We start from the raw sequence: 21,132 nt of genomic DNA, 5'->3' as shown, positions 1-21,132 counted from the left end.
GACTGCTGTGGAATTACACAACTTTAAAGTTAACAATGAAGAAATTGAAAGTGTTGAAGATTCTGTTTCCTAGCTCCATTAACCAAAAGGGAAACTGCACACAAGAAATCAGAAGTCGGGGAAGAGTCACGGTGAAGGAGCTAGAAAAGATCCTTTTGTGTAAGGATGTGTTGTGGGGGACCAAGATCAAGATAATTCCTTCCATAGTATTCCCCGTTACTATGTATAGGTGTGTGAAAGTTGGACAGTGAAGAAAGCTGACATGAAGAAAATGGATTCATTTGAAATGCTGTATTGGAGAAGAATTGTATGGATATCATAGACATTCAAAAAGACTACTGTGGGTTCTTGATGAAATATTTGATATTTCTGAGCCCCGTAAATTCAAGATCATCAAAGATGTGTACATATGCATGTTTTTAAATTAAAAATCAGTGACTTGATTTCTTAGAACCAGAAAATAAGTTATGACCTCTACTTAACATAAAGCCGTGGTTTAAAGAATGATCAAAGGTGCAAACAATGCTATGAAATTACAGCTGTTTATTAGGTAGGAATAAAGATAGAGGGTTAGTGTATAACAGCCTTTCATATATAAATAAACTATCCTTTCCCTTGTATTCTGATACACTCTAGTATGATAAACTAGTATGGGCAAGAAAGGTAGGGCCCATAGGTTATCTGTTAGTGCATCCTATGTGTCTGTGAAACCAAATAAAAGAGTGGATTAACCCTTCAGGTCAAACTGCTTTCATTTTTCAAGTTGCATTGCATTCCACAAAAGACCTGTGTGGGGGTATACAATATGGGTCTTTGTGCAAGGTACATATGTGAGCGCACACATTGTTTGCATTATAGTGATGATGATGAGGTGTCACACCTGTTCATATGTTGTAAAGTTCCTAGTATTCCATAAGAAACAGTGTCATTTATTTATTTGCTGTCTTTCTATACTGCCTTTGAAGCTGTCTTTAACCCTTTAATTAAAAAAAAAATTCTGTTTCTACCCAGTTCCAAAGTGGATTTCTAATAGCTACTGTGAGGCCAAATTGAGATTTAGGTATACATTTTAATTCACAGACACTGTATTGTGGGAAGAACCACTGATAGGTATGCTTTTTGGAAGACTCAGTTTCCTAGAGCTTACAACCCTTTCCTTCAGAAATCAAAAAGACGATAGGTTGCATTGAATGAATAATGAAGCAGGATATCAAGCACTCTTTTTTCATGTGAGGAAAAGGATAGAGTGGACTTTCAGTAGTCATTTACTCCATAGGGAGTCATACTTCATCATGACTGGAGTGCTAGGATTCTATGTTGAGTTGCTGACCTTTAAAAATGTAAATTTACATTGCAGGTTTGCTGCCATTCCAAGAAATTTTTCCTTCTGTATTTTTTAATGTCTAATATGAATGATTGTATTATGAATTTTTCTACAAATCTCTGGATTTACTGAATTAGAGATTAATTCACACTTATTCTGGATTTCTTTAGAGGTTGGCCGTAGGTGCGCTAACCGAAAATGGATTGACATTGGAAGAATGGCTGCCTTCAGTATGGATTACAGATCTTGTTCCTCGCCGATGTCCATTTGTACCTCAAATGGGAGATGAGGTATTTTGTCTTTGTGCTGTCTCTCAAGCCTGGTTCTGTTTTATTAAGTCATCAGGGTAGTCTTTTTTTAACCAAACATTTTAGACTTTTTAAAAAATGATCTGAGCTGCTTTCTTTAATTGAATATACCAAGTCTTTGATCCTATGTAGGTACTGAAATTATTTTGTATAAAATTGATATTTAAATAGGAGTTGAAGGAATATATGTTGGAATCTGTGAGACACTGATAGATGATGATATATTAAAGGAATTTAAAAATATATAGGCCCTGTTCAGACACACAGTATAATCAGATGTTGCTGCTATTTCCTTCCGGATTTAAAGTGGCTGATCAGACAGCAACATCTGCCTTCCGGTGTTAACTCGTGGTAGCCCGCCCCCCCCCCCATCCTCCTCGGAACTGGGTTATTTTGTTACCTGCTCCTTTGCGGTGTTTTTTGAGTTCTCCGGTTTCATCTCGTAGTTTTCTCCATCTGGATAGTTCTGCTGCAATATTAACCAACTTCCAGATGTCTGAAGCCTGTCCCAGAGCAAAAGGAGCCTCAGACATCTGGTTTACGGTCACCATTTTTTTTACTACTTAGCGATACGCACATAACTGTGTAACCACATCATGTTTTAACCTATGCGCATAATGTGCACATGTGCATAATAGTGGAGAATAGTGGACGGCAGAAGACTGTCTCACTGCGGAGTGATTCGAATTGCAGTATGGCAGTCCAATCGATAATATCCGGAACAAAGATATTCAGAACTGGGTCAGTTTAACACGGACTCAACACGTTGTATGAACAGGGCCATAGAATGAATATATAAAAAAGAATTTTCCATGAAGGGAAGAAAACCCATATAGGAATTAGTTTAGATATGTCTGTACTGGTGTGTACTATTAAGTTTTCCAAAAACGGTGACTTGTGAAACATCACAGTGAAGAAGAATTGTAGATTTATACCCCACCCTTTTCTCTGAATCAGAGACTCAGAGCAGCTTACAGTCTCCTATATCTTCTCCCCCATGAAGAAGTGGGACAGTTAGAATTTGTCTTTTTTGTCTGCTGTCTTCTCTTGCCAGGACTCTAGGTCCAACACTTGCTAAGACTTGTGTGTAGGCTTGCATGTGAACAATAACACAATTGTAGCTTAATCTCTCTCTATTTTAGAGAGCTGTTGTATGAATGAATAAATTTTGATTTGTCATAGACATGCTTGAATATGTCAGTTTTATGTGGTTCATCTGGTGTGAGTGTTTAACCTGGTATTATTGTAAAAAACAATTTATTAGTTTGAGGAGTTGCACAGTTTAAATGTGCATGCCGTGTTCATTTTTACAGACATTATAATATAGTCACAAGTTTTGTGCTGTGTTCTTAGGTATACTATTTCCGACAAGGGCATGAAGCGTATGTTTTAATGGCAAAGAAGAACAAAATATACAGCATTAATCCGAAAAAACAGCCATGGCATAAGATGGAGCTAAGGGTATGTTTTTCTCACCCTCTCCATTTATCTTTATGTATTTAAAACAAATTAAATCTGCTGGTGATCTCTGCAGGGCTTCGCCATATGCCCTCTAATTTTATATGCAAATTCCACCGGTTGCCACTTCAAAGAGGAATTTAAACTAAGATTTAAAACTGATGAGCAAATCCTGCTGAAGAACCATGTTGGCAAACATTCTTGATCTATTTTGTAAGCATAGTGGATAAGAAAAGTAGAGGAAGGAAGGTTCTTAACCATAGTCAATTGATTTCAAGTATTCTATCTGTTACGAATTTGTATAACTGTTATACAAAAGGGGAAGGGGTAGAAAGAAGTAGAAGAGATTGGATTTATATCCCGCCCTTCACCCCAGAGTCTCACAGCAGCTTACAATCTCCTTTCCTTTCCTCACCACAATTTGTGACTACCCCAAGGTCACACCAGCAGTTGTATGTGGAGGAGTAGGGAATCAAACCTGGTTCTCCCAGATTAGTCTGCGATCTTAACCACTACATCAAACCAAGACTTGCAATTTAAAGTAATATCTTGTAATAGTCACCCAATTCTATCCCTACAAAACAAAATATCCAGATTCTTAATGGAACCTAAAAAACTGCATGCCCAATGGGCTAATGTTTTTCATGCAGCAGCAAGCCAGTATAACAAATTCCTTTTGCTTTAAAAATATTTTCCTTTGAACAAAACATGTGACTTCCCTTACCATTTCCCATCAAAAACACATTTGGCATGTGTAAATTAACACTGTGGAACACAGCCAGTGTTTCTGAACTGGGAACAGTTTTAATAGAACTGTGATTATGATGGCTGGCTAATCTTTCCAAAGGGAGAAAGCTACATTGTGACTAAAATGTGGCTGGGAAAGTAGTCTTCTTTCTTATGCTTTTGTATAAGAGAGGTACGCTAAATGTAAGGGTATGAGATGAAGCAGAGTATACAGTGTCTTGCTTCCTCTCATTGCTTTTACATTTATTGAAATGATGCCCTTGCCTACCTGTAGTTATTCAAAACAAGGTACAGTACTGAAGAATTGGAAAGCAATAACCACTATTATGTCTATTTTACTATTTAGCTTTATTTCTAGTACACTAAATTGAAGGATATTTTGTTTTCATCAGGAGCAAGAGCTGATGAAAATAGTTGGAATAAAGTATGAAGTTGGGCTGCCCACACTTTGCTGTCTTAAGCTTGCTTTTCTTGACCCAGATACTGGTAAACTGACTGGAGGCTCTTTTACAATGAAGTAAGGAAAATCATTGCTCACATATTGCTTGCATATATTTAAACTAAAAGGTGCTGATAAAATGAAATTGACTTTAAAGTTTAGTAAGTAGATTTTGCACGTTCAGTTTTTAAATTCTGGGGGGGAAATTCTTTTGTATCAGTTGAACCTAAAACCGAGAGAGAGGTAGTGGAATGCAATACAAAGATGCTTTAAATGGGTTGTAACAAAACTTGATAAGTGATGGGTTAGATCCTAGGTTGTGCTCATGCAGCTGTGCTTGTCAAAGGGAACTTCCCCTCCATCCTGCTCCAGTCTGTTTCGGGCACTATTTTAAGGGGAAACTAGGTTAACAGCAGATCTGTAAATCCAAGTAATGATCAAGCAGCTGAAAACCAATGGCCTGGAAAACGTAGTTTAGTGTGTGTGTGTGGGGGGGAGGGTTGCATACAAATATATGCATATGCACAATTCTTCCCATACCCACCCCTTCTTCTCTACATCCCTCTTCACCAAGCTTCACCCAGTATGCTTCTAGGAATGGAGCTGTGGGGGAGGAGCAATGGATTGGCAAAGAGTAAAAGGATAGGTCACAAGCCAAATGCAGCACAAACTTGGCCTGGGTTAGAGCTCTTGAAATGATGTTTGGGGAAGGTGCCTTCCCCAACAGTTACTGGGCTTTTGTCCTGTTTGGCAGTTTGGACCATTTAAACCGAACAGTGGAGCAGCACAGGTCCACCTGTCCTGCAGTTAGGTTTAAATGGCTGCCAGTTGATTTAGCTTCCCCCCCACTTTCTAGTGTGTAGGAAGTGGGGGGAAGCTAAATCAAAGTGGGGGGTGAAATGAACCAGTGAAATTGCTGTAAGCCATTTTGTCAGGAGGAAATAAAATGGACTGGTGAAATGGCTACCACCCTTGCTGTTAGGCTTCCAAGTGGGTGGAAGCAAAATGGATCAGTGAAATGGCTCACAACCATTTCAGCCTAACAGCTGATGGAGGCACTTGTCCATGAGCCATTTCACTAGTCAGTTTAATAGAGAATTGTTGCAAGGGGTGTCTGGGACTCTGGGGGGGGGCTGTTTTTTTGAGATAGATGCACCAGATTTGTAGGATAGCTGCTCGTGCCTCTCAACTGGTCAAGAGAATCCAATTCTGTTGGTCCCCAAAGGAGCCCCCATCCATTGTTTTCAGTGGAGGAAAAAAGGCATGTAAAGGGACACAGTCCCTTTAAATGCTCGAGTTCACTCAATGAGTTGTGTTGCTGCCTCTGTGCAACTTGACTTCTCCAAGCTGTGCCCCAATAAAAGCCAAATAATTTGGGGGGGGGGCCGTTGGAGGGGGAACTCCCTGTTCAATTATTCAATCAGATTAGAAATCTGAATGCACATCCCAAACCACTACTGAAAAGTTAGGTGTCTGTCTGAGGCACAAGAGGATTGTCCCTGAAGAGAAAATTGCCTCATTCTCCAAAGGCTTTCATTAGAAGGAAAGGAAAGGTCCCCTGTGCAAGCACCAGTTGTTTTCACAACGTTTTCACGGCAGACTTTTTTACGGGGTGATCAGTGAAATGGCTCACAACCATTTCAGCCTAACAGCTGATGGAGGCACCTGCCCATGAGCCATTTCACTAGTCAGTTTTACTCCCCCCCCCCACCTGCCCCCCACTTGGAAGCAGGTAGAAGGCAGCACTGGTTAGTTTCACTTCCCCCTACTTCCAGGTGTGTGTGTGGGTGAAGCAAAACTGACTAAATGGCTAGTGGCCATTTAACCATTCCTGAGCAATCCATCCTGTTTCTTCCCACTGTGACCTAACTGTTCAGGGCAGTTTAGGCTTGGTTCAGGGGCTGTCCTAAACTGGAATGTTTAGGTTTGTGCCCTTGTCTAGTTGAATGTCTCTTCCAAGATCATACTCTTTCCTTTGGTGCTTTTCAGTTGTTTGTTGTTGACATAGATTCCCAGGACTGACTTTGCCCATTCTGTTTGTCTGAAACAAAAATTATGTTCTGCTGATGCTTTAAATTCTTAGATGAACCTGTGTTGTCAAAAGATATTTTGTTATAAAATAGTTCACTTCTCATCATCATCATTTGTTATGCCTAGGTATCATGATATGCCAGATGTTATAGATTTTCTAGTCTTAAGGCAGCAGTTTGATGATGCAAAGCACAGACGGTGGAACATAGGTAGGTGCCTTAAGATGCAAACAAAGCTGAGAAAGCACTTTTTACAAAGCATAATTGATGAATCTTCTGTCAAAATACACTGATAACTACTGTTTTTTATGACTTTAAAAGGTGATTTAACATATTCATAGAATTAAGGTTTTTCACTGACTATTAAATAGGACAGCTAAGTGGAATTTCCTGTTTCAAAGGACATTATGCCTCTGTAGACCAGTTCCTGAGAAAGCGACTGTGTAAAGCAGGGTTTTAATGCGTATAAAATACAGGAGAACCCTTCTATGCTTTCCTGAGCTCTTTGAAGAAAGTTTAGGATAAAAATATACTAGATAGGTCAAAATCAGCAAATACAGCTGACCACTGTTCAAACATGTTGCAGGGCTAGATGGCCCAATATTGTTAGTCTGGTCTAGCAAGGCTTTATTATGCTTTGGTAAGTCAACATGCTGGTAATCACTGAGATAAAATTCCCTTTGTTTTAGTGGTACCAGGTTATAAGTAGAAAAGATTTATGTATGCTCTTTCACATTGTTTCATGTAAAAACAACTTGCAAGTATGAATACTTTGGGGTATATTTGAAATACTGCAAGGAGAGCTCCATTGTTCCTTTTGACACTGCCTCCAGGGGTCACAAGACCCACACAAACTGGTATTTGGTGCATTGTGTGGGTCTGCAGTAGGAGGGAGGAAAATCAGTAATTTAAAATTAGTTTCCTAATTTGTGTAGTCATGGCTAGCTGATCAATCTGTTCGTTTGGAGCTTCATGTGGTATCTAGGTATATGACACTTCACAAAGTACGTGGCCTAGGTCGTCTTTGTCAGTTAGCGTACACAAGCAAGCCTTTCAGTTTGTTTCTGTAGTTGTAAGGACAGTTCTTAACTTGTGCCAGCTGAGCATTAAAGTTTCTAAAAAGTATTCTGCTGCTCTTTCTTTAGCAAGTAAGACAATTCTCTTTGAACTGAGAAGACCGGGCTTTAATTTGTTCTTCTATTTCTGCATTTATTCAGTTCAATGTTATCTTTGTTGACATTTCTGAAAATATTCTTAAGCGAGGTATACAGAGGCTGAGCTAGTTAGATCAAAGCAAAGAGAATGGTTCCTTTGGAAGCTAACTGCATCTGAGCTGTTAGACCAAAACCAAAGCTCCCTCACTAGCTTTCAGTGCAATCTTAAAACATATGCCCTTTTATGCTCACTGACTTCATAGATTTAGAAAGGTGTAACTCTGTTTAGGATTGCTGGATCCACATAGAAATCTTGATTTTATAGAAAGTTGGCAAGCGTGGATAACATCATGGAGGCATAACATTTTAAAGATAAAATTGATTATGGTTAGCCTTTTAGTTTCTTTAGTTGTAAAAAATATGAAACTGTTTTTGTAAATGCTGTTTAAAATGCAGGTTATATATTTAAATTAATGTTGGAACCTTTCAAAAATCTTTTTGGTTTCAGACTTCTGGGGTTGGAAAATGGTGGGCTGAGTTGCTTTCCCTAACAGGGGCAGGCTGGCACTTCTGTTCAGGGTAGTAAAAGGCAAATTAATGCCTTCTGCCTACATTTCTTAGCTAGAGAATTGTCCAAGATATGCACAGATACTTTGAGGAGACTTACCTTGGCTGAAAGGGAGTCCCCGGGGGGGGGGGGCTCCTTTGAGGCTTTGAGGGATCTCCAGAGAGAAGTTGCATATTCATCGTCTGCAGAAGTTTCCAGAGTCATCAATTTGGCATAAGCTCGACAGGATCCAAACCTTCTTTTACAATTTTAAACATCTAATCTACAAAGGACTGGTGTTGATTTGGATAAACTAAGGAAAAAAGGTACTGATTGCTATCTCTTCATTCTGGGACTAATTAAAGTTAAACAAAACAAAAGTAAATGGTGGGAGTTGGAAATACTGAAAGCCTGAAAGGAGAAGATAAGGGGCTAAATTTGAACTTTGTAAACTTAAAATACAGTGTTAAAAGAAGAAAGGAATTTATTGTTTTGTCTATCTGTGGTTGAGGAGGCAGCCCCATTGTTACAGATCTGCAGTGTTCACAGTCAACACAGGAAATACATCAGATATCGTGAGATTTCTCTACCAGTCAAACGAGATTTGAAGGCAAGAAAAACGGGAAGTATTGGAGGAAGAAGAAGGAAGTCAACGAAGTAAACAGCCTACTCTAGGATTATAATACCAGAGAGAAACATCGGTGGCCATTGTTGTTGGGAGGACTCAGTTTTAGCATCGTTTTTAAAGTGACTGGGACTTTAAAAATTGGTGGAGTTAACAGATTTGGCAATTAAAAAATTACTACTGTTGGATAGTAGATAAGAAGACTTGAACTGGTAAAAGGGAAAAAAGAATTTTTTTTTAAAGTGAAACAAAAGTTGCAACCGCCATTTTGGGAGAAATAAAAGCTTTAAACATTAATATCTGAGCCTGGGAGGCTCAGAGGACAGCGAAATTGGGTTCATTGGAAAAGGCAAGCTTCACTTTATCAAACCTGATGGTTCAAATTTAATTTGGTGAGATCAAAATTTTTGATCTTTTTTTACACGTCAGACCCGAAACAAACTTGTGCTAGGTCTGCTTCAATAGAGAAAATGCAAGCCCAATTAGATGCAATGGAAGCTAGGATAATGAAGGGGGTGAAAGAAATGATAACTGCCTCTATAAAAGAAATAAGAAAGGATATTGAGGACTCAAAAAAAAAGAATTAAAAGAAATAGAGAATCTCAGAATTCTGTGGTAATAAAGAAAGTACAAGAAGTGGAAGAGAGAGTGAAAACACACGACTCCACCTTGTTAAAATTACAAGAAAAAGTGACAATTCATGACTGCAAACTGATGGAAACTCAGATCCGTCTGAGAGGTGTACCTGAAGATGAAGAATCAGACCTGAAAAAATACATAATAAAAATAATTGCAGAATTTTTGGAGGAAGATCCTGAAGGGAATAGAAATATGTATGACTATATGTATAGAGTAAATTCACTCTGCAAAAAAGAACAATTGCCAAGAGATGTGGTCGTAAGATTTATGCAAAAGAAATGGTGGGAAAGATCATGAATAAAAACTTTGAAAAGTCATTGATAGTGGGAGGCAGTAGAGTAAGAATTATGAAAGAACTGCCAAGACAAGTGCTAACTGATAGAAAGGCATATAAAAAAATTGACAGAAAAATTACGTGACAATGGAATGAGGTACAGATGGATAATACCTAAAGGTTTGAGCTTTGAACTTCAATGGAAAAGGATTACAATCACAAATACACAGGAACTGCGTAGATTTTATGAAGAGAATAAAGAATTTGCACCATAATGGATTACAAATTGATATTTTGGAATGTAAATGGACTAAATTCACCACAGAAAAAAAGGCAATGTTTCATTGGATAAAAAAAAAAATTGTAATATAGTATGCTTACAAGAAGTGCATATAGACAAAAGGATTATAAATTTCTGTGGAATAAACAATTGGTACTAGAATTTTTTACATTGGCTGAACAGAAGAAGAGAGGAGTAGTCTTTTATATTAAACAAGAATTAGACCTGAAATTGGTATTTAACGATAAAGATGGAAGGTATATAGCGGTAGAAATTACTTTGAATGCCAAAAAAAGTTGTTGTTGGGATTTTATGCTCCAAATGGTGCTAAAGACATTTTCTTTAAAAATATTACACATCTTGATAAAGTGACCTATGAGCAAATTTTATTGATGGGGGACTTTAACGGAACAATTCAGAACACAATAGATAGATCGGGGAAGAAAAAAAATGATAAAGAAGGGAAATTGCCAAAGTCTTTTTCTGAATTGGTTAAACAGGAGAGTTTGAAAGATATATAGACGAAGTTTAATCCTGAAGTATGGGACTATACCTTCTTTTCAGCTAGACATAGCTCTTTCTCTAGAATTGACATGTTGTGGGGTAAGATTTGGGACTTATAACAAAGAAAATAGAGATATTACCTAAAATAGGAGCTGATCATAACCCAGTAATGTGGATTACAAAACTGTCGAAAAAGTCAAGAAGAGGGAGGTTAAATGATTTACTACAAAATAAAGAAATAGTGACATTTCTAGAAAATGAAACCAAAGCGTATTTCCAAGTAAATGACAGAGAAGATACAGAATTTTAGACGGTATGGGATGCCTACAAGGCAGTAATGAGAGGATTACTAATAACATTGAATAATAAAGACAAGAGAGCAAAAGATAAACAGATGTTGAACATTTAAAATGAAATTAAGAAAAAAGTGAATTAAGGAAAAGGCCATGGAAACAGAAAATTATAAGGGAGATTACAATGATTATAAGATATACACAAGAATCTTAGCAGAACGGCTTAAACAATATCTAATAAACTTTATAAAGGAAGTTGCATTATTCTTTGCGGACGCAGAGAAAGCTTTTGATAATTTTAATTGGGACTTTATATTTGCAGTAATGGAGAAAATAAAGTTGGGGAAAAACTTTATAAGAATAATAAAAGCAATTTATACTGAACAACGTGCAAGGTTATGTATAAATGCAGATCTTACAGAAGAAATGACAATCAGCAAAGGTACAAGGCAAGGTTGTCCGCTTTCACCATTGTTGTTTATAATGACTCTTGAAATCTTATTGCTGCAAATACAAGATGATGAAGAAATTGAAGTTATGAGAATTAAAGGATTTTCCTATAAATATAGAGCATTTGCCGATGATCAAATGTTTATAAATGAAAATCCTATGCAAGTAACACCTTTGTTGTTAGCCAAAATACAAGATTTTGGAGAATTGGCGGGACTTTATGTTAATAAAGAAAAGTAAAAAATTTTGTGTAAAAATATGCAAGTTAAGTAAACAAAAGGAATTGCAGAGATTAACGGGATGTGAAGTTACCCCTAAAGTAAAATATTTGGGCGTGGAAATAACAAGAAAATTGATCTGTTTAAAAACAATTATGAAAAGTTATGGCGTAAAATGGACGAAGCTATGATAAAATGGAACAAGGTTAATTTGTCATTGCTTGGTAGAATAACTGCAATTAAGATGAACATTTTGCCGAGAATAATGTATTTGTTTCAAACTATTCCGATTGTGAAAGACAGTAAACAATTTAATAAATGGCAAAGAAATATTTCAGAATTTGTATGGGTTGGGAAAAAACCAAGGATTAAAATGAAAGTTTTAACAGATGCTAAAGAAAGAAGAGGATTTCAACTACCAGATTTAAGATTATATCATGAAGCAGTTTGTCTAGTGTGGATAAAAGATTGGGTGACGCTGTTGAATAAAAAACTTTTAACATTGGAAGGTCATGGAAATAAATTCGGCTGGCACGCTTATATGTACTATGGAAAGAAAAAGTTGGATTTTTTTTCTCACCATTATATAAGGAATAACCTAAATATTTGGATGAAGTACAAGAAATATGGCGATGAAAGAAAACCACTATGGATAGTGCCGGCAGAAGTAATAAGAATAACAGCTGCGACAGGAGAGGATAAAGGGATGTCATATAATCAATTACTAAAAATACAAAGTGGTAAAATAGAATTGAAAACTGCTGAAGAGTTGACTAATAAATATGATTGGTTTCAAATGCAACAAATAAAGTTTGATGTTAAGCGATGTTAAAACTGAAGGATTAAGATGAGAACAAACAGAAATGGAAAAAGTTCTGCTTGGAGATAATGAAAAATTAATTTCGAAAATCTATAAGTTACTTTTAAAATGGTCTACGGAAGATGAAGTAGTGAAATCTCAAATGATTAAGTGGGCAATTAATATAAATAAAGAAATATAGATGGACACAGGGGAATATTTGTGGAAGAACTCTATGAAACTCTCAACATGTCAGAGTATTATAGAAAATTGTTTTAAGATGATGTACAGATGGTATATGACTCCTAAAAAGTTGGTAAAGATGAACAATAAGATGCCATATAGATGTTGGAAATGTAAAGAACATGAAGGTTCGTTCTACCATATTTGGTGGACTTGTGAAAGAATGAAAAAGTATTGGGAGATGATTCAACAAGAGATTTCTAAGATCTTGGGATACGAATTTAACAAAGTTGCAGAGACTTTTCAGTTGGGATTACAAATGGAAAAATTTCCAAAAGAAGGTAGAGCTTTAATCTGGTACTTGCTCTCAGCTGCTAGGACATTGTATGTGCAGTTGTGGAAGCAAGAAAAAATACCAGAGAAATGGGATTGGATTGTAAAAGTTACGACATGGAGTGAAATGGACAAGTTAACAAGAACCTTAAGAGACTATGATTTAGAAGTATTTAAGATGGAGTGGAAAAAGTTCAGAAGATACGTAGAAAAAGAGTGGGGGGGAAAGGACATTGGACAATTTTTAATGACTATAAGAGGGAGGAGGATATTAATTTTGGTTCTTATTAATTAAGGGTACCTTTAATATTAAGATTTTAAGTATATAACACCAGCGGGGGTCAAGTAACAGGGGGAGGGGTGGGTAGAAAGTAATATATAGGATAGGTAAAAAAAGTTATTATTAATGATGTAAGAAATTGAAATTTATTACCATTGTTGCTAATAAAATTGTTTGTAACAGAAACATTTTCTTGGTTTCTTTTTATTAAGTATATTGATTTTATATATCTAAGTATAAACAAAATTTGAGCAAGTCTCTAGGATGCTGAAATATGTCCAGAGCTGGAAATTTCAGGGTTGCCACTTCCTGGAAAGTCAGGAAAATTGGTCAGGGAAAGTCAGGGAAATTGTGATTAAAATATATTCAAGCAGTGAATTTTTTACCTGCTGCTGCAAGAGCATGATCTGTTCTTGTGGCAACTGGAATAGAGAAGCAGGAGAATACAAGTAAAACTTAATGATGCCCTTCCCCAGCTCTGTCTTTTTCTCAGCTCCACCCTCAGCAACCAGCCTAATGTGGTTGTTGAGCTCTGTCCCTCCATGATTTCCAAGGTCTGCCTGTAGCACATGCACATGCTTGTTTAAACGTTCAGCTGTATACAAACTTAAACATCTGTTTTCATCCCTACCTGCTAGTACTGCATTTAACTTACATATAAACATAAGCATGTTTTTGGTGTATGGTTGTGTATGGAATGAATGTTTTGTCTCCTGCTAAACCCAGTACAGAGTTGCAAATGAGTTTTGCTGCTGTTGGATTTCACAGACAACTAGCACTTTCTACTCTGCACCATGCAAAGTAAATTTTGCAAATGTGATTGCTTGTTGTTGCTGGAGTTTACAGAGTACCAGCTTTCTCACCTTCTTTCCTGACTTCTCCCATGCATAAAGGTTGTAGATGAGGGTTGTCTGCTTCTCTAGATTGCAGAAACTCCATCTCCTTTCTTGTTGCTCATCTGCTTATTACACTGTCTGGAACCAGAAAGTGAAAGTGGAACTTTCCAAAGCTGGGAATGCTACTTGTTAGCATTCAGAGTTTACTTGAATTGAAGTTTGTATCTTGGTGTAATTTTTGGTGCAATTGCAAATGTTGCTGCAGTTACTGTTGAAAGAAGCTGATATTAAATCTGTTACTTTGACAAATATTTTTGCATTTGAGACTTGTGTAGTTGTAGAGTGGAACATATCATTAAGCCTTGCATTAATCCAACACGACCTATTCATTTTTTAACTTGTGTTTATATTTGAATGGTGGTCAGGGAAATTGACAAATGTTGGTCAGAGAAATGAAAAATAAATTTTTAGTGGCAACCCTGAATTTATAAATGGCATTTGATAAGGTGCATTTGGCCTCTATCCCATCTTGACTGGGGTACAAAATAGACTGTTTCTGGCATGATAATCACTTTCCCCAGCATTAAATAAGGTGATAACCCACAATGGTCATAAGGCCTTTGCTGGCATCTTATGTTGGGATAAGTTGTTTAGCCTGATGGGACAGATTGCTCTTCATCCAGCTTCTTCAGTTGTATTTATCATTTGTGAGTTTTGTATTTTTTGGCTGATGTGTTGCTTGGCAAAAGTGATATCTTGCAAAACCGACAACACATGATAAAAATTAGGGTAAGATACCTCTTTTGGATTAAACATAGTTCTTTATTTTTTTATCTAGGTGATCGATTTAGGTCAGTAATTGATGATGCCTGGTGGTTTGGAACAATAGAAAGCCAAGAGCCTCTTCAACCTGATTATCCTGATAGCTTATTTCAGTGCTACAATGTCTGGTTAGTAACTTAGTACAAAGAATTTTATTTTACTCTTGTTGTATATCTTTATTTAATGTATTTATACCCCACTTTTCAGCAACATTGGTTTCCAAAAGCAGTTTACAATTAAAATCCGTCACTTATGTGGTACAAGCATATTATCTTAAGTGTGAGTGGTTGAGGAGCAGAGTATTATTGGTTGCTTACTCATCTAGCTTCACGCTTCTCTCCACCTCCATACTTCATTGCTGGTCTATTCATTTAATACATTTTAAATCAAAAATAGTTTCTGAAATTCCAGGTTCTGTATTTTTACCCCACAATTAAAGAAACTGCATCAAATACTGGAACATCTGTTGGGGTCGCTGAACACTAGCAGAATGTAGAACTTTCATTTCCTGTAGGTGATAACAGGTTAGAGCAGGGGTGTCATATATATATATATATAGTAAACTTAAAACGTGCTTAAAACATTAGCACTCATTGGTCTTAAAGGTGCTTTCTTTGTGTTTCTCCCATGGGATCCAAGGAACTGGGCAGAGGAAACTCTGGCTCTTTCCTTCTTTCCCCAGGGACTGTTGCGGGGGCAGGGGGAGCCTCAGTCAATTGAAGGAAGAGAGGTTTGGCTCAGTAGCTCTGCTGTGCAATTGAGCAAGCCTTGCAAAGCAAGCTATTATGCCGAAGGAAGCAAGAGAGAGGCAGAAGGAAGCCGATGACAGCCAGTTGCTCGGGGGCCTGATTTGGCCCCCAAACTGCATGTTTGACACCCCTGGGTTAGAGGAATGGTATAACATCTGGAACATTCTTTGAGCTATTTGTAGGCGGATCCCATGGTATCCCTGTCTAAAGGTCGCCTTCCTGAACATACTTATAGCTACACAGTGTCCATCTTCAGAAGAGTTTTTGACCATTAAGACCTAGAGGTCAAGAAGCACTGTACTGTGACAGAATTACAAAAAACAGACTTAAACAGATCTGTAATCAAACTTCTCCTTTTTATATTTTTTTCAAAAACAAATTATATTTAACATTTCAGATCTCCGTCACCAAATATCCTCACTTTAAGTCCACCCAGTTCTAAAGTCAGTCCAGTTTTAAAGTCCAGGTCAAGAGTCTTAGAATCCAATAGAAAGCAATCCATAGAGATTTCCTCAAAGTCCAGTTCTTTTCTGAGTACAAAAACAGTCATTCAAACCCCACTGAAGTCACAATATAGTGACATATTCCTTCTTGAAAAAAATATATCAGGGTTATTCCTAAAGGAAATTATCCAAGCAACCATTTGTCAATGTGATTGCCAGCTTTAACATGTGTCACCAAGCCAGAACATGTTAGTAAATGATGTGCAGAAGGTGGTGAAGTTGGGATATGAACATATCCTTCTTTGAAGAAATGGTTTGGTGAAATGCATTAAAGCTGAGAAAAAGGCATAACAGGAGGTTGGTGTCTGTAGAACGCGTTAAATGGATAAACCATTTCCCCCCCCTCCACCCCATGACTCCAGGGTCAAAAATACCCTGATTCCTTGGGAGGGTTAAATATCTGAGGGGGACATTGCTGATCAGTTAGAGTACTCATATAAGAAATGCTAATAATAGGAAATTTGACTGTATTTTTTTCTTGAAGTTGGGACAATGGAGACACTGAGAAAATGAGTCCTTGGGATATGGAGCCTATACCAGACAATGGTATGTGTCTACTTTCCCCTAGATGTACAGAAAGGAGACAGAACTTACTGTGTACGTATGTGATAAAGTGTAAAGGTGTTTATGTTCTAAAAGGAGGGGGAAAATGAAGCACAATTCTTCTTTACAGTGTTCAAAATGTGGTAGAAAATGAGATGGTTAGTTCCAAGGTATTGTCAACAGAGCTTTGCTCATGGAATGGAACTTTTCTGTCCTCCCCAATTCCCCATCCTTGTATCCAGCTGGTCTCCCAATATGTTTTTTCTTGAGTACAGGGAAACCTAAGAGGCGATAGGAAAGGAGTGTCTGTAGAAATCATTGGTCTTTCTGCTGGCAAGTGCGTTGCAACAGTGGGAAATGATGCTGGAATTCAATTTGTGGGTTTTATTTCGTGAATAAAATTATGCATTTTGTTTGGGTTTCTTTTCAGAAGTTCACTAAACATTTTGGGGTTCACTTTTCCATAGGTATGTTAAAATACTTGGATGAAATATAGTTTGCAAGGATTCCCAAATTTTTTGTTGCTTGAAATACAACTGAATGGGCATAGCTGAACTTGACAAACCATTTAGGATGGTGCAAATATCTCTGTAATTTTCAGTCCTGGTGCTCCCAGAGTAACCATCTTGTATGTTGGATGATAGTGGTGACTGTTTGCGCTGATCTGGATAAACCCAAAAAACATGAGGAGCCATTTTTATAAACAGTTTACTGCATGGAATACTTTTTAAAAAGCTTTTACCAAAAGTCAGAATGAGAACTAGCAAGATGTAATGGCTGGAATAGCAGACCAGGATCTGGTAGTTATGTTTGAACACCCTCTCTGCTACAGAAGCTTGCTGGGTGACCTTGGGCAAGTCACACTTTCAGACTAACCTGCCTCACAGTACAGTTGTTGTGAGAATAACATGGAGGAGGGTAGAACAGTATTGTGAACCACTTTGGGTCCCAGCTGGAGAGAGAAGGTTGGGGGTGAATCTCTAACTAAAAGTGTGGAGATTAACAGAATAACAAATTAATATCTGTAGGTTAAACTTCCGAAGAGTAGCTTACATAAGATGAATCCTGCCCTAATACTAGTAAAAATTCTTTCTCAAGTAAAATTACCTTACCCGGAGATTTTTATCTTGCCCTTCTCAGTATTAGGCTTCAAATATAGGTATTTAAAAGGTCATTTTAGAGTGGATAGCAGCATTTTAGCCTTTCATTGGAATTCTCAACACCTAATGCATCCCAGGCTATAATTAGTGACAATAATTATTGTGTTTATGTAGAATTATGATAGATTTAATTAAAAAACAAAAACTCCTAGCTAACTGTACTTTCAATAAATATAAGAGAAATAAATAGAAGACTGTGTTATAAACCAGAATATGGTCTATCTACTCTGGCAGTCACTTTTTGAGGATACAGGCAGTTGCTTTTTTAGTATTGCCACCTGAAAACCCTTTGCAGTGGGGATAGAACAAAGTTAGAATCCAATGGTACCTTTAAGACCAGCATTTTTTTAAAATTCTGGGTGTAAGCTTACATGTACATGCAAAACACTTCATCAGACTTTGAAATGGGATATAACATTCTTATTCACTACCCACTGCCTCTATCAGGCTAAACAACTTATTCACTGTTTCCAATTTCACTGTCTGAATAAGTGTTTGTGCACATGAAAGCTTACACCTTGAATTAAAGAAATGTTGGTCTTAAGGTGCCATTGGATTCTAACTTTGGTCTGTTGCTTCAGACCAACACGGATCTATCTTCTTTGAAGTGGAGATGTTAGAAATTGAAACTTTAGAATGGTAGACAGCACATATAAATCTTCCAACCTTTCTGGATGGAAATGATGAATTTTCAAGTTTATGGAAGATGATATGAGATGCAGTTTTTAGTGCAAAATATATTCCATTTGTTCTTCAGAATATAGTACTGATTACAATGGATTGGTTGCCCTTCACACTATTGCTTTGTTTTCTTTATAGGTACACAATATCTGCAGTTGTAATAATAACGATATTGGCTGTTAATATGTGTAATGTTTTATTTCAGCTGTGTTTCCGGAAGAGCTTGGAACTAGTGTTCCTTTAACGAGTGCAGAAAGTAGAACATTGATTTACAAACCTCTGGATGGAGAATGGGGCTCCAGGACACGAGATGATGAATGTGAGAGGATAATATCAGGAATAAACCAGTTGATGACTCTAGGTAATATTTGTTTTGAGACGATAACATCTTAATGTGACATGAGTGTCTGTTTAATATCTTAAAGTTCTTGTGGACTTTTAAATTTTGCTGTGTGAGTTTTTTTTTTCTTAAAGTGATTCTTGAAATACAAGTTCTTGTTATTTCAATTCACATGTGGCACATCTCCACGAAAGAAACATTTTAGAGAAAGCAACATTTATATTTCAGTCATTAAATAAAATGGGCAAGTACCTAATCAGTAGTGGGTTACATATGCCCTATCTACTTGGCTCTTATTATTGAAATGCATGCCAAATTAAGGATATATCTAGTGTATCTTACAATATTCTACATAAAATATATACTCTTATGCTTTCTGCCTCCAGTATTGTAGTAACAGGTTTTTCCCCCTATCGTGTTTAGATATTGCATCTCCTTTTGTGGCACCTGTGGATTTTCAGGCGTATCCAATGTACTGCACTGTTGTTGCATACCCTACTGATCTCAGTACAATTAAACAGAGACTGGAAAATAGGTTTTACAGGTTTGTTCTGAGTTCTCTTTTTGACTCCAGGCATTTTTTCATGTAAAGAAAACTTTTTGGACTGCTTTTAGCAGTCTTGAATAATGCATGCAGTTGGGTTATATACATCCCAGCTAAATGTATGTGATATGGTGGGATAGTTTGGGTTTTTTCTTTGCCATCAAGTCGCAGCTGTCTTATGCTGACCCCATAAGGTTTTCAAGGTAAGAGATGTTCAACCCTAGAATTCCATGGTGGTTTCCCATCCAAATACTAACTAAGGCTAATCCTGCTTATCTTCTGAGATCTGGCAAAATTGGACTAGCCTTGGCTATCCAGGTCAGTACTTCCCCTGTTTTAGTGTTAATCTTAACTTAATGACTCTGACTTTGGAAGAGATCTTCTAAAAAGTTTTCTAATTGCTCTGAGGACTTCTTAGTTTCCTGATTTCTTTTACAAACATTCTTTGCAAGGCCCCTTTACAATTTTATCCCTTTGAGTCCTGTAGCTATTTGTCCAGCATCCTTTGGTGCATAAATACCCAGAGTTCATGTAGGTTTCTTATCTTCCATTCTCTTGTGTCCTTGTTTTGCATTAGTGGTGGTGCAAGTGAACCTATTGCGTTGATTTCTGATTTTGAATACCTTAGTTTAAGACAGGGTTAATCTATCTAGAACTGTTCATACAACTATCGCCTTAAGCAGAAATTAAAATAAATTTTAAAAAATTAAAATAGAAAATATTATTCCCCTGGTATTTAATTATTGCTCACCAGGGTTAATGAGAGCACAGTCCCAGTACTTGATTTCTGTACAAAGGCATGGCAAGGCAAAGCCCTTAAGGTTTTGTTTACTTACATTTTATTTTATGTTTTATTGACATTTTGTATGGTATTGTTCATTTAGAAATGTGTCTACCTGCCTTGTTATGGGAATGGGGATACTGACAGTAGGCCCTGGTGGGGGAACGAAGGAAGGCAAGGGATTCCGAATATCCTTGAGCCATATTTAGTGTTACCAGTTTCTGCCAGTCTTTGGTCTTTCAGGGAAACTTTTATTATATAGGTATGGATTAAATGTTTGAACTAAAAATTGAATGGTATCATTGCAATATTTTTATTCATTTTTCCATTTCAAAGGCGACTTTCTTCACTTATGTGGGAAGTTCGGTATATAGAGTACAATACACGTACATTCAATGAACCTGGAAGTCCCATTGTCAAATCTGCCAAGTTTGTTACAGATCTCCTGTTGCACTTCATAAAGTAAGTTAACCCCAAAAGGAAAATTGTTTTACATGGTATTGCCTATTAGTAATGTATAGATGTATAGGATATATGCTTACAGAGGAAGAAAACATACAGTTTTATAATAGAATTGATTTTTTCATTAATTTCCTTCCAGAGTGCTGCTTTTATAAATTCTGTGGTAGACTTACAAAGTTTTACTTCCATTATCAAGATGTAAGGAATGGGAAATAATTTCTCTGGTACTGACATTGTACATGTTTATTGAGCAAAGTTAACACTATCTTTTATTTTTGACATTATAGTATATTACATTATTTTTTCACTAGGTCATAGAATACTGATTTATTTCTTATGGTTGAGGATAAAACATAGCTTCAGGTACAACAGGGGTGTAGAAGTCAGTTTTTCTAAAATTGCATTGCATGAAACACTCCCACTGTCAAGATAAACCCGAAGATTTTCTGGCAACAGTGTGTTAAAATATGCTCTGGCTTATCTAGAAAACACCTTGAGGTAAACTCTGACTTCCAGTACAGTCTTTTCCCTTAGTTTAAAATTGATAACTTTTGACATAACAAAATTGCAGGTACTTGGCACTTTAATTAATTGCTCTATTGGTTATTATTGTTTTATGTGAGCTTTGAAAGAAACACCTGCAGTTAGATTATGTCTTATTTATTTTTTATTTATTTTAATTTATTTATATCCCACCCTCCCCACTAAAGGCAGGCTCAGGGCTGCTCACAGGTTAGGGTCAAAAAATGACCAAACAAGATAAAAACATCAATAATACATAAAACATAAAAACAATATTAAAATATCAGTTTAAAAACAATATAAC

At 36.8% G+C, this 21,132-nt stretch overlaps 1 protein-coding gene across 2 annotated transcripts in view; it reads left to right on the top strand.

Annotated features, from left to right (window-relative positions):
- PHIP (pleckstrin homology domain interacting protein) overlaps positions 1-21,132 on the top strand; it is a 109,971-nt gene that overhangs the window by 78,586 nt on the left and 10,253 nt on the right. Inside the window, exons 24-32 of one of the 2 annotated variants that reach the window (XM_060236313.1) lie at positions 1,495-1,614; positions 2,986-3,093; positions 4,230-4,354; positions 6,434-6,516; positions 14,560-14,671; positions 16,280-16,341; positions 18,385-18,540; positions 18,943-19,063; positions 20,181-20,306. In XM_060236313.1, coding sequence (XP_060092296.1) covers positions 1,495-1,614; positions 2,986-3,093; positions 4,230-4,354; positions 6,434-6,516; positions 14,560-14,671; positions 16,280-16,341; positions 18,385-18,540; positions 18,943-19,063; positions 20,181-20,306 — 1,013 coding nt within the window. Of the gene's footprint in view, positions 1-1,494; positions 1,615-2,985; positions 3,094-4,229; positions 4,355-6,433; positions 6,517-14,559; positions 14,672-16,279; positions 16,393-18,384; positions 18,541-18,942; positions 19,064-20,180; positions 20,307-21,132 lie in introns of both variants that reach the window. The other variant, XM_060236306.1, reaches the window with a different exon arrangement.

Source organism: Heteronotia binoei, chromosome 1 (genome assembly GCF_032191835.1).
Source record: "Heteronotia binoei isolate CCM8104 ecotype False Entrance Well chromosome 1, APGP_CSIRO_Hbin_v1, whole genome shotgun sequence".
In the NCBI taxonomy this organism is placed as follows: domain Eukaryota; kingdom Metazoa; phylum Chordata; class Lepidosauria; order Squamata; family Gekkonidae; genus Heteronotia; species Heteronotia binoei.
Note: the sequence above shows the minus strand (reverse complement) of the source record. Positions and strands in the feature narration are given on the sequence as shown.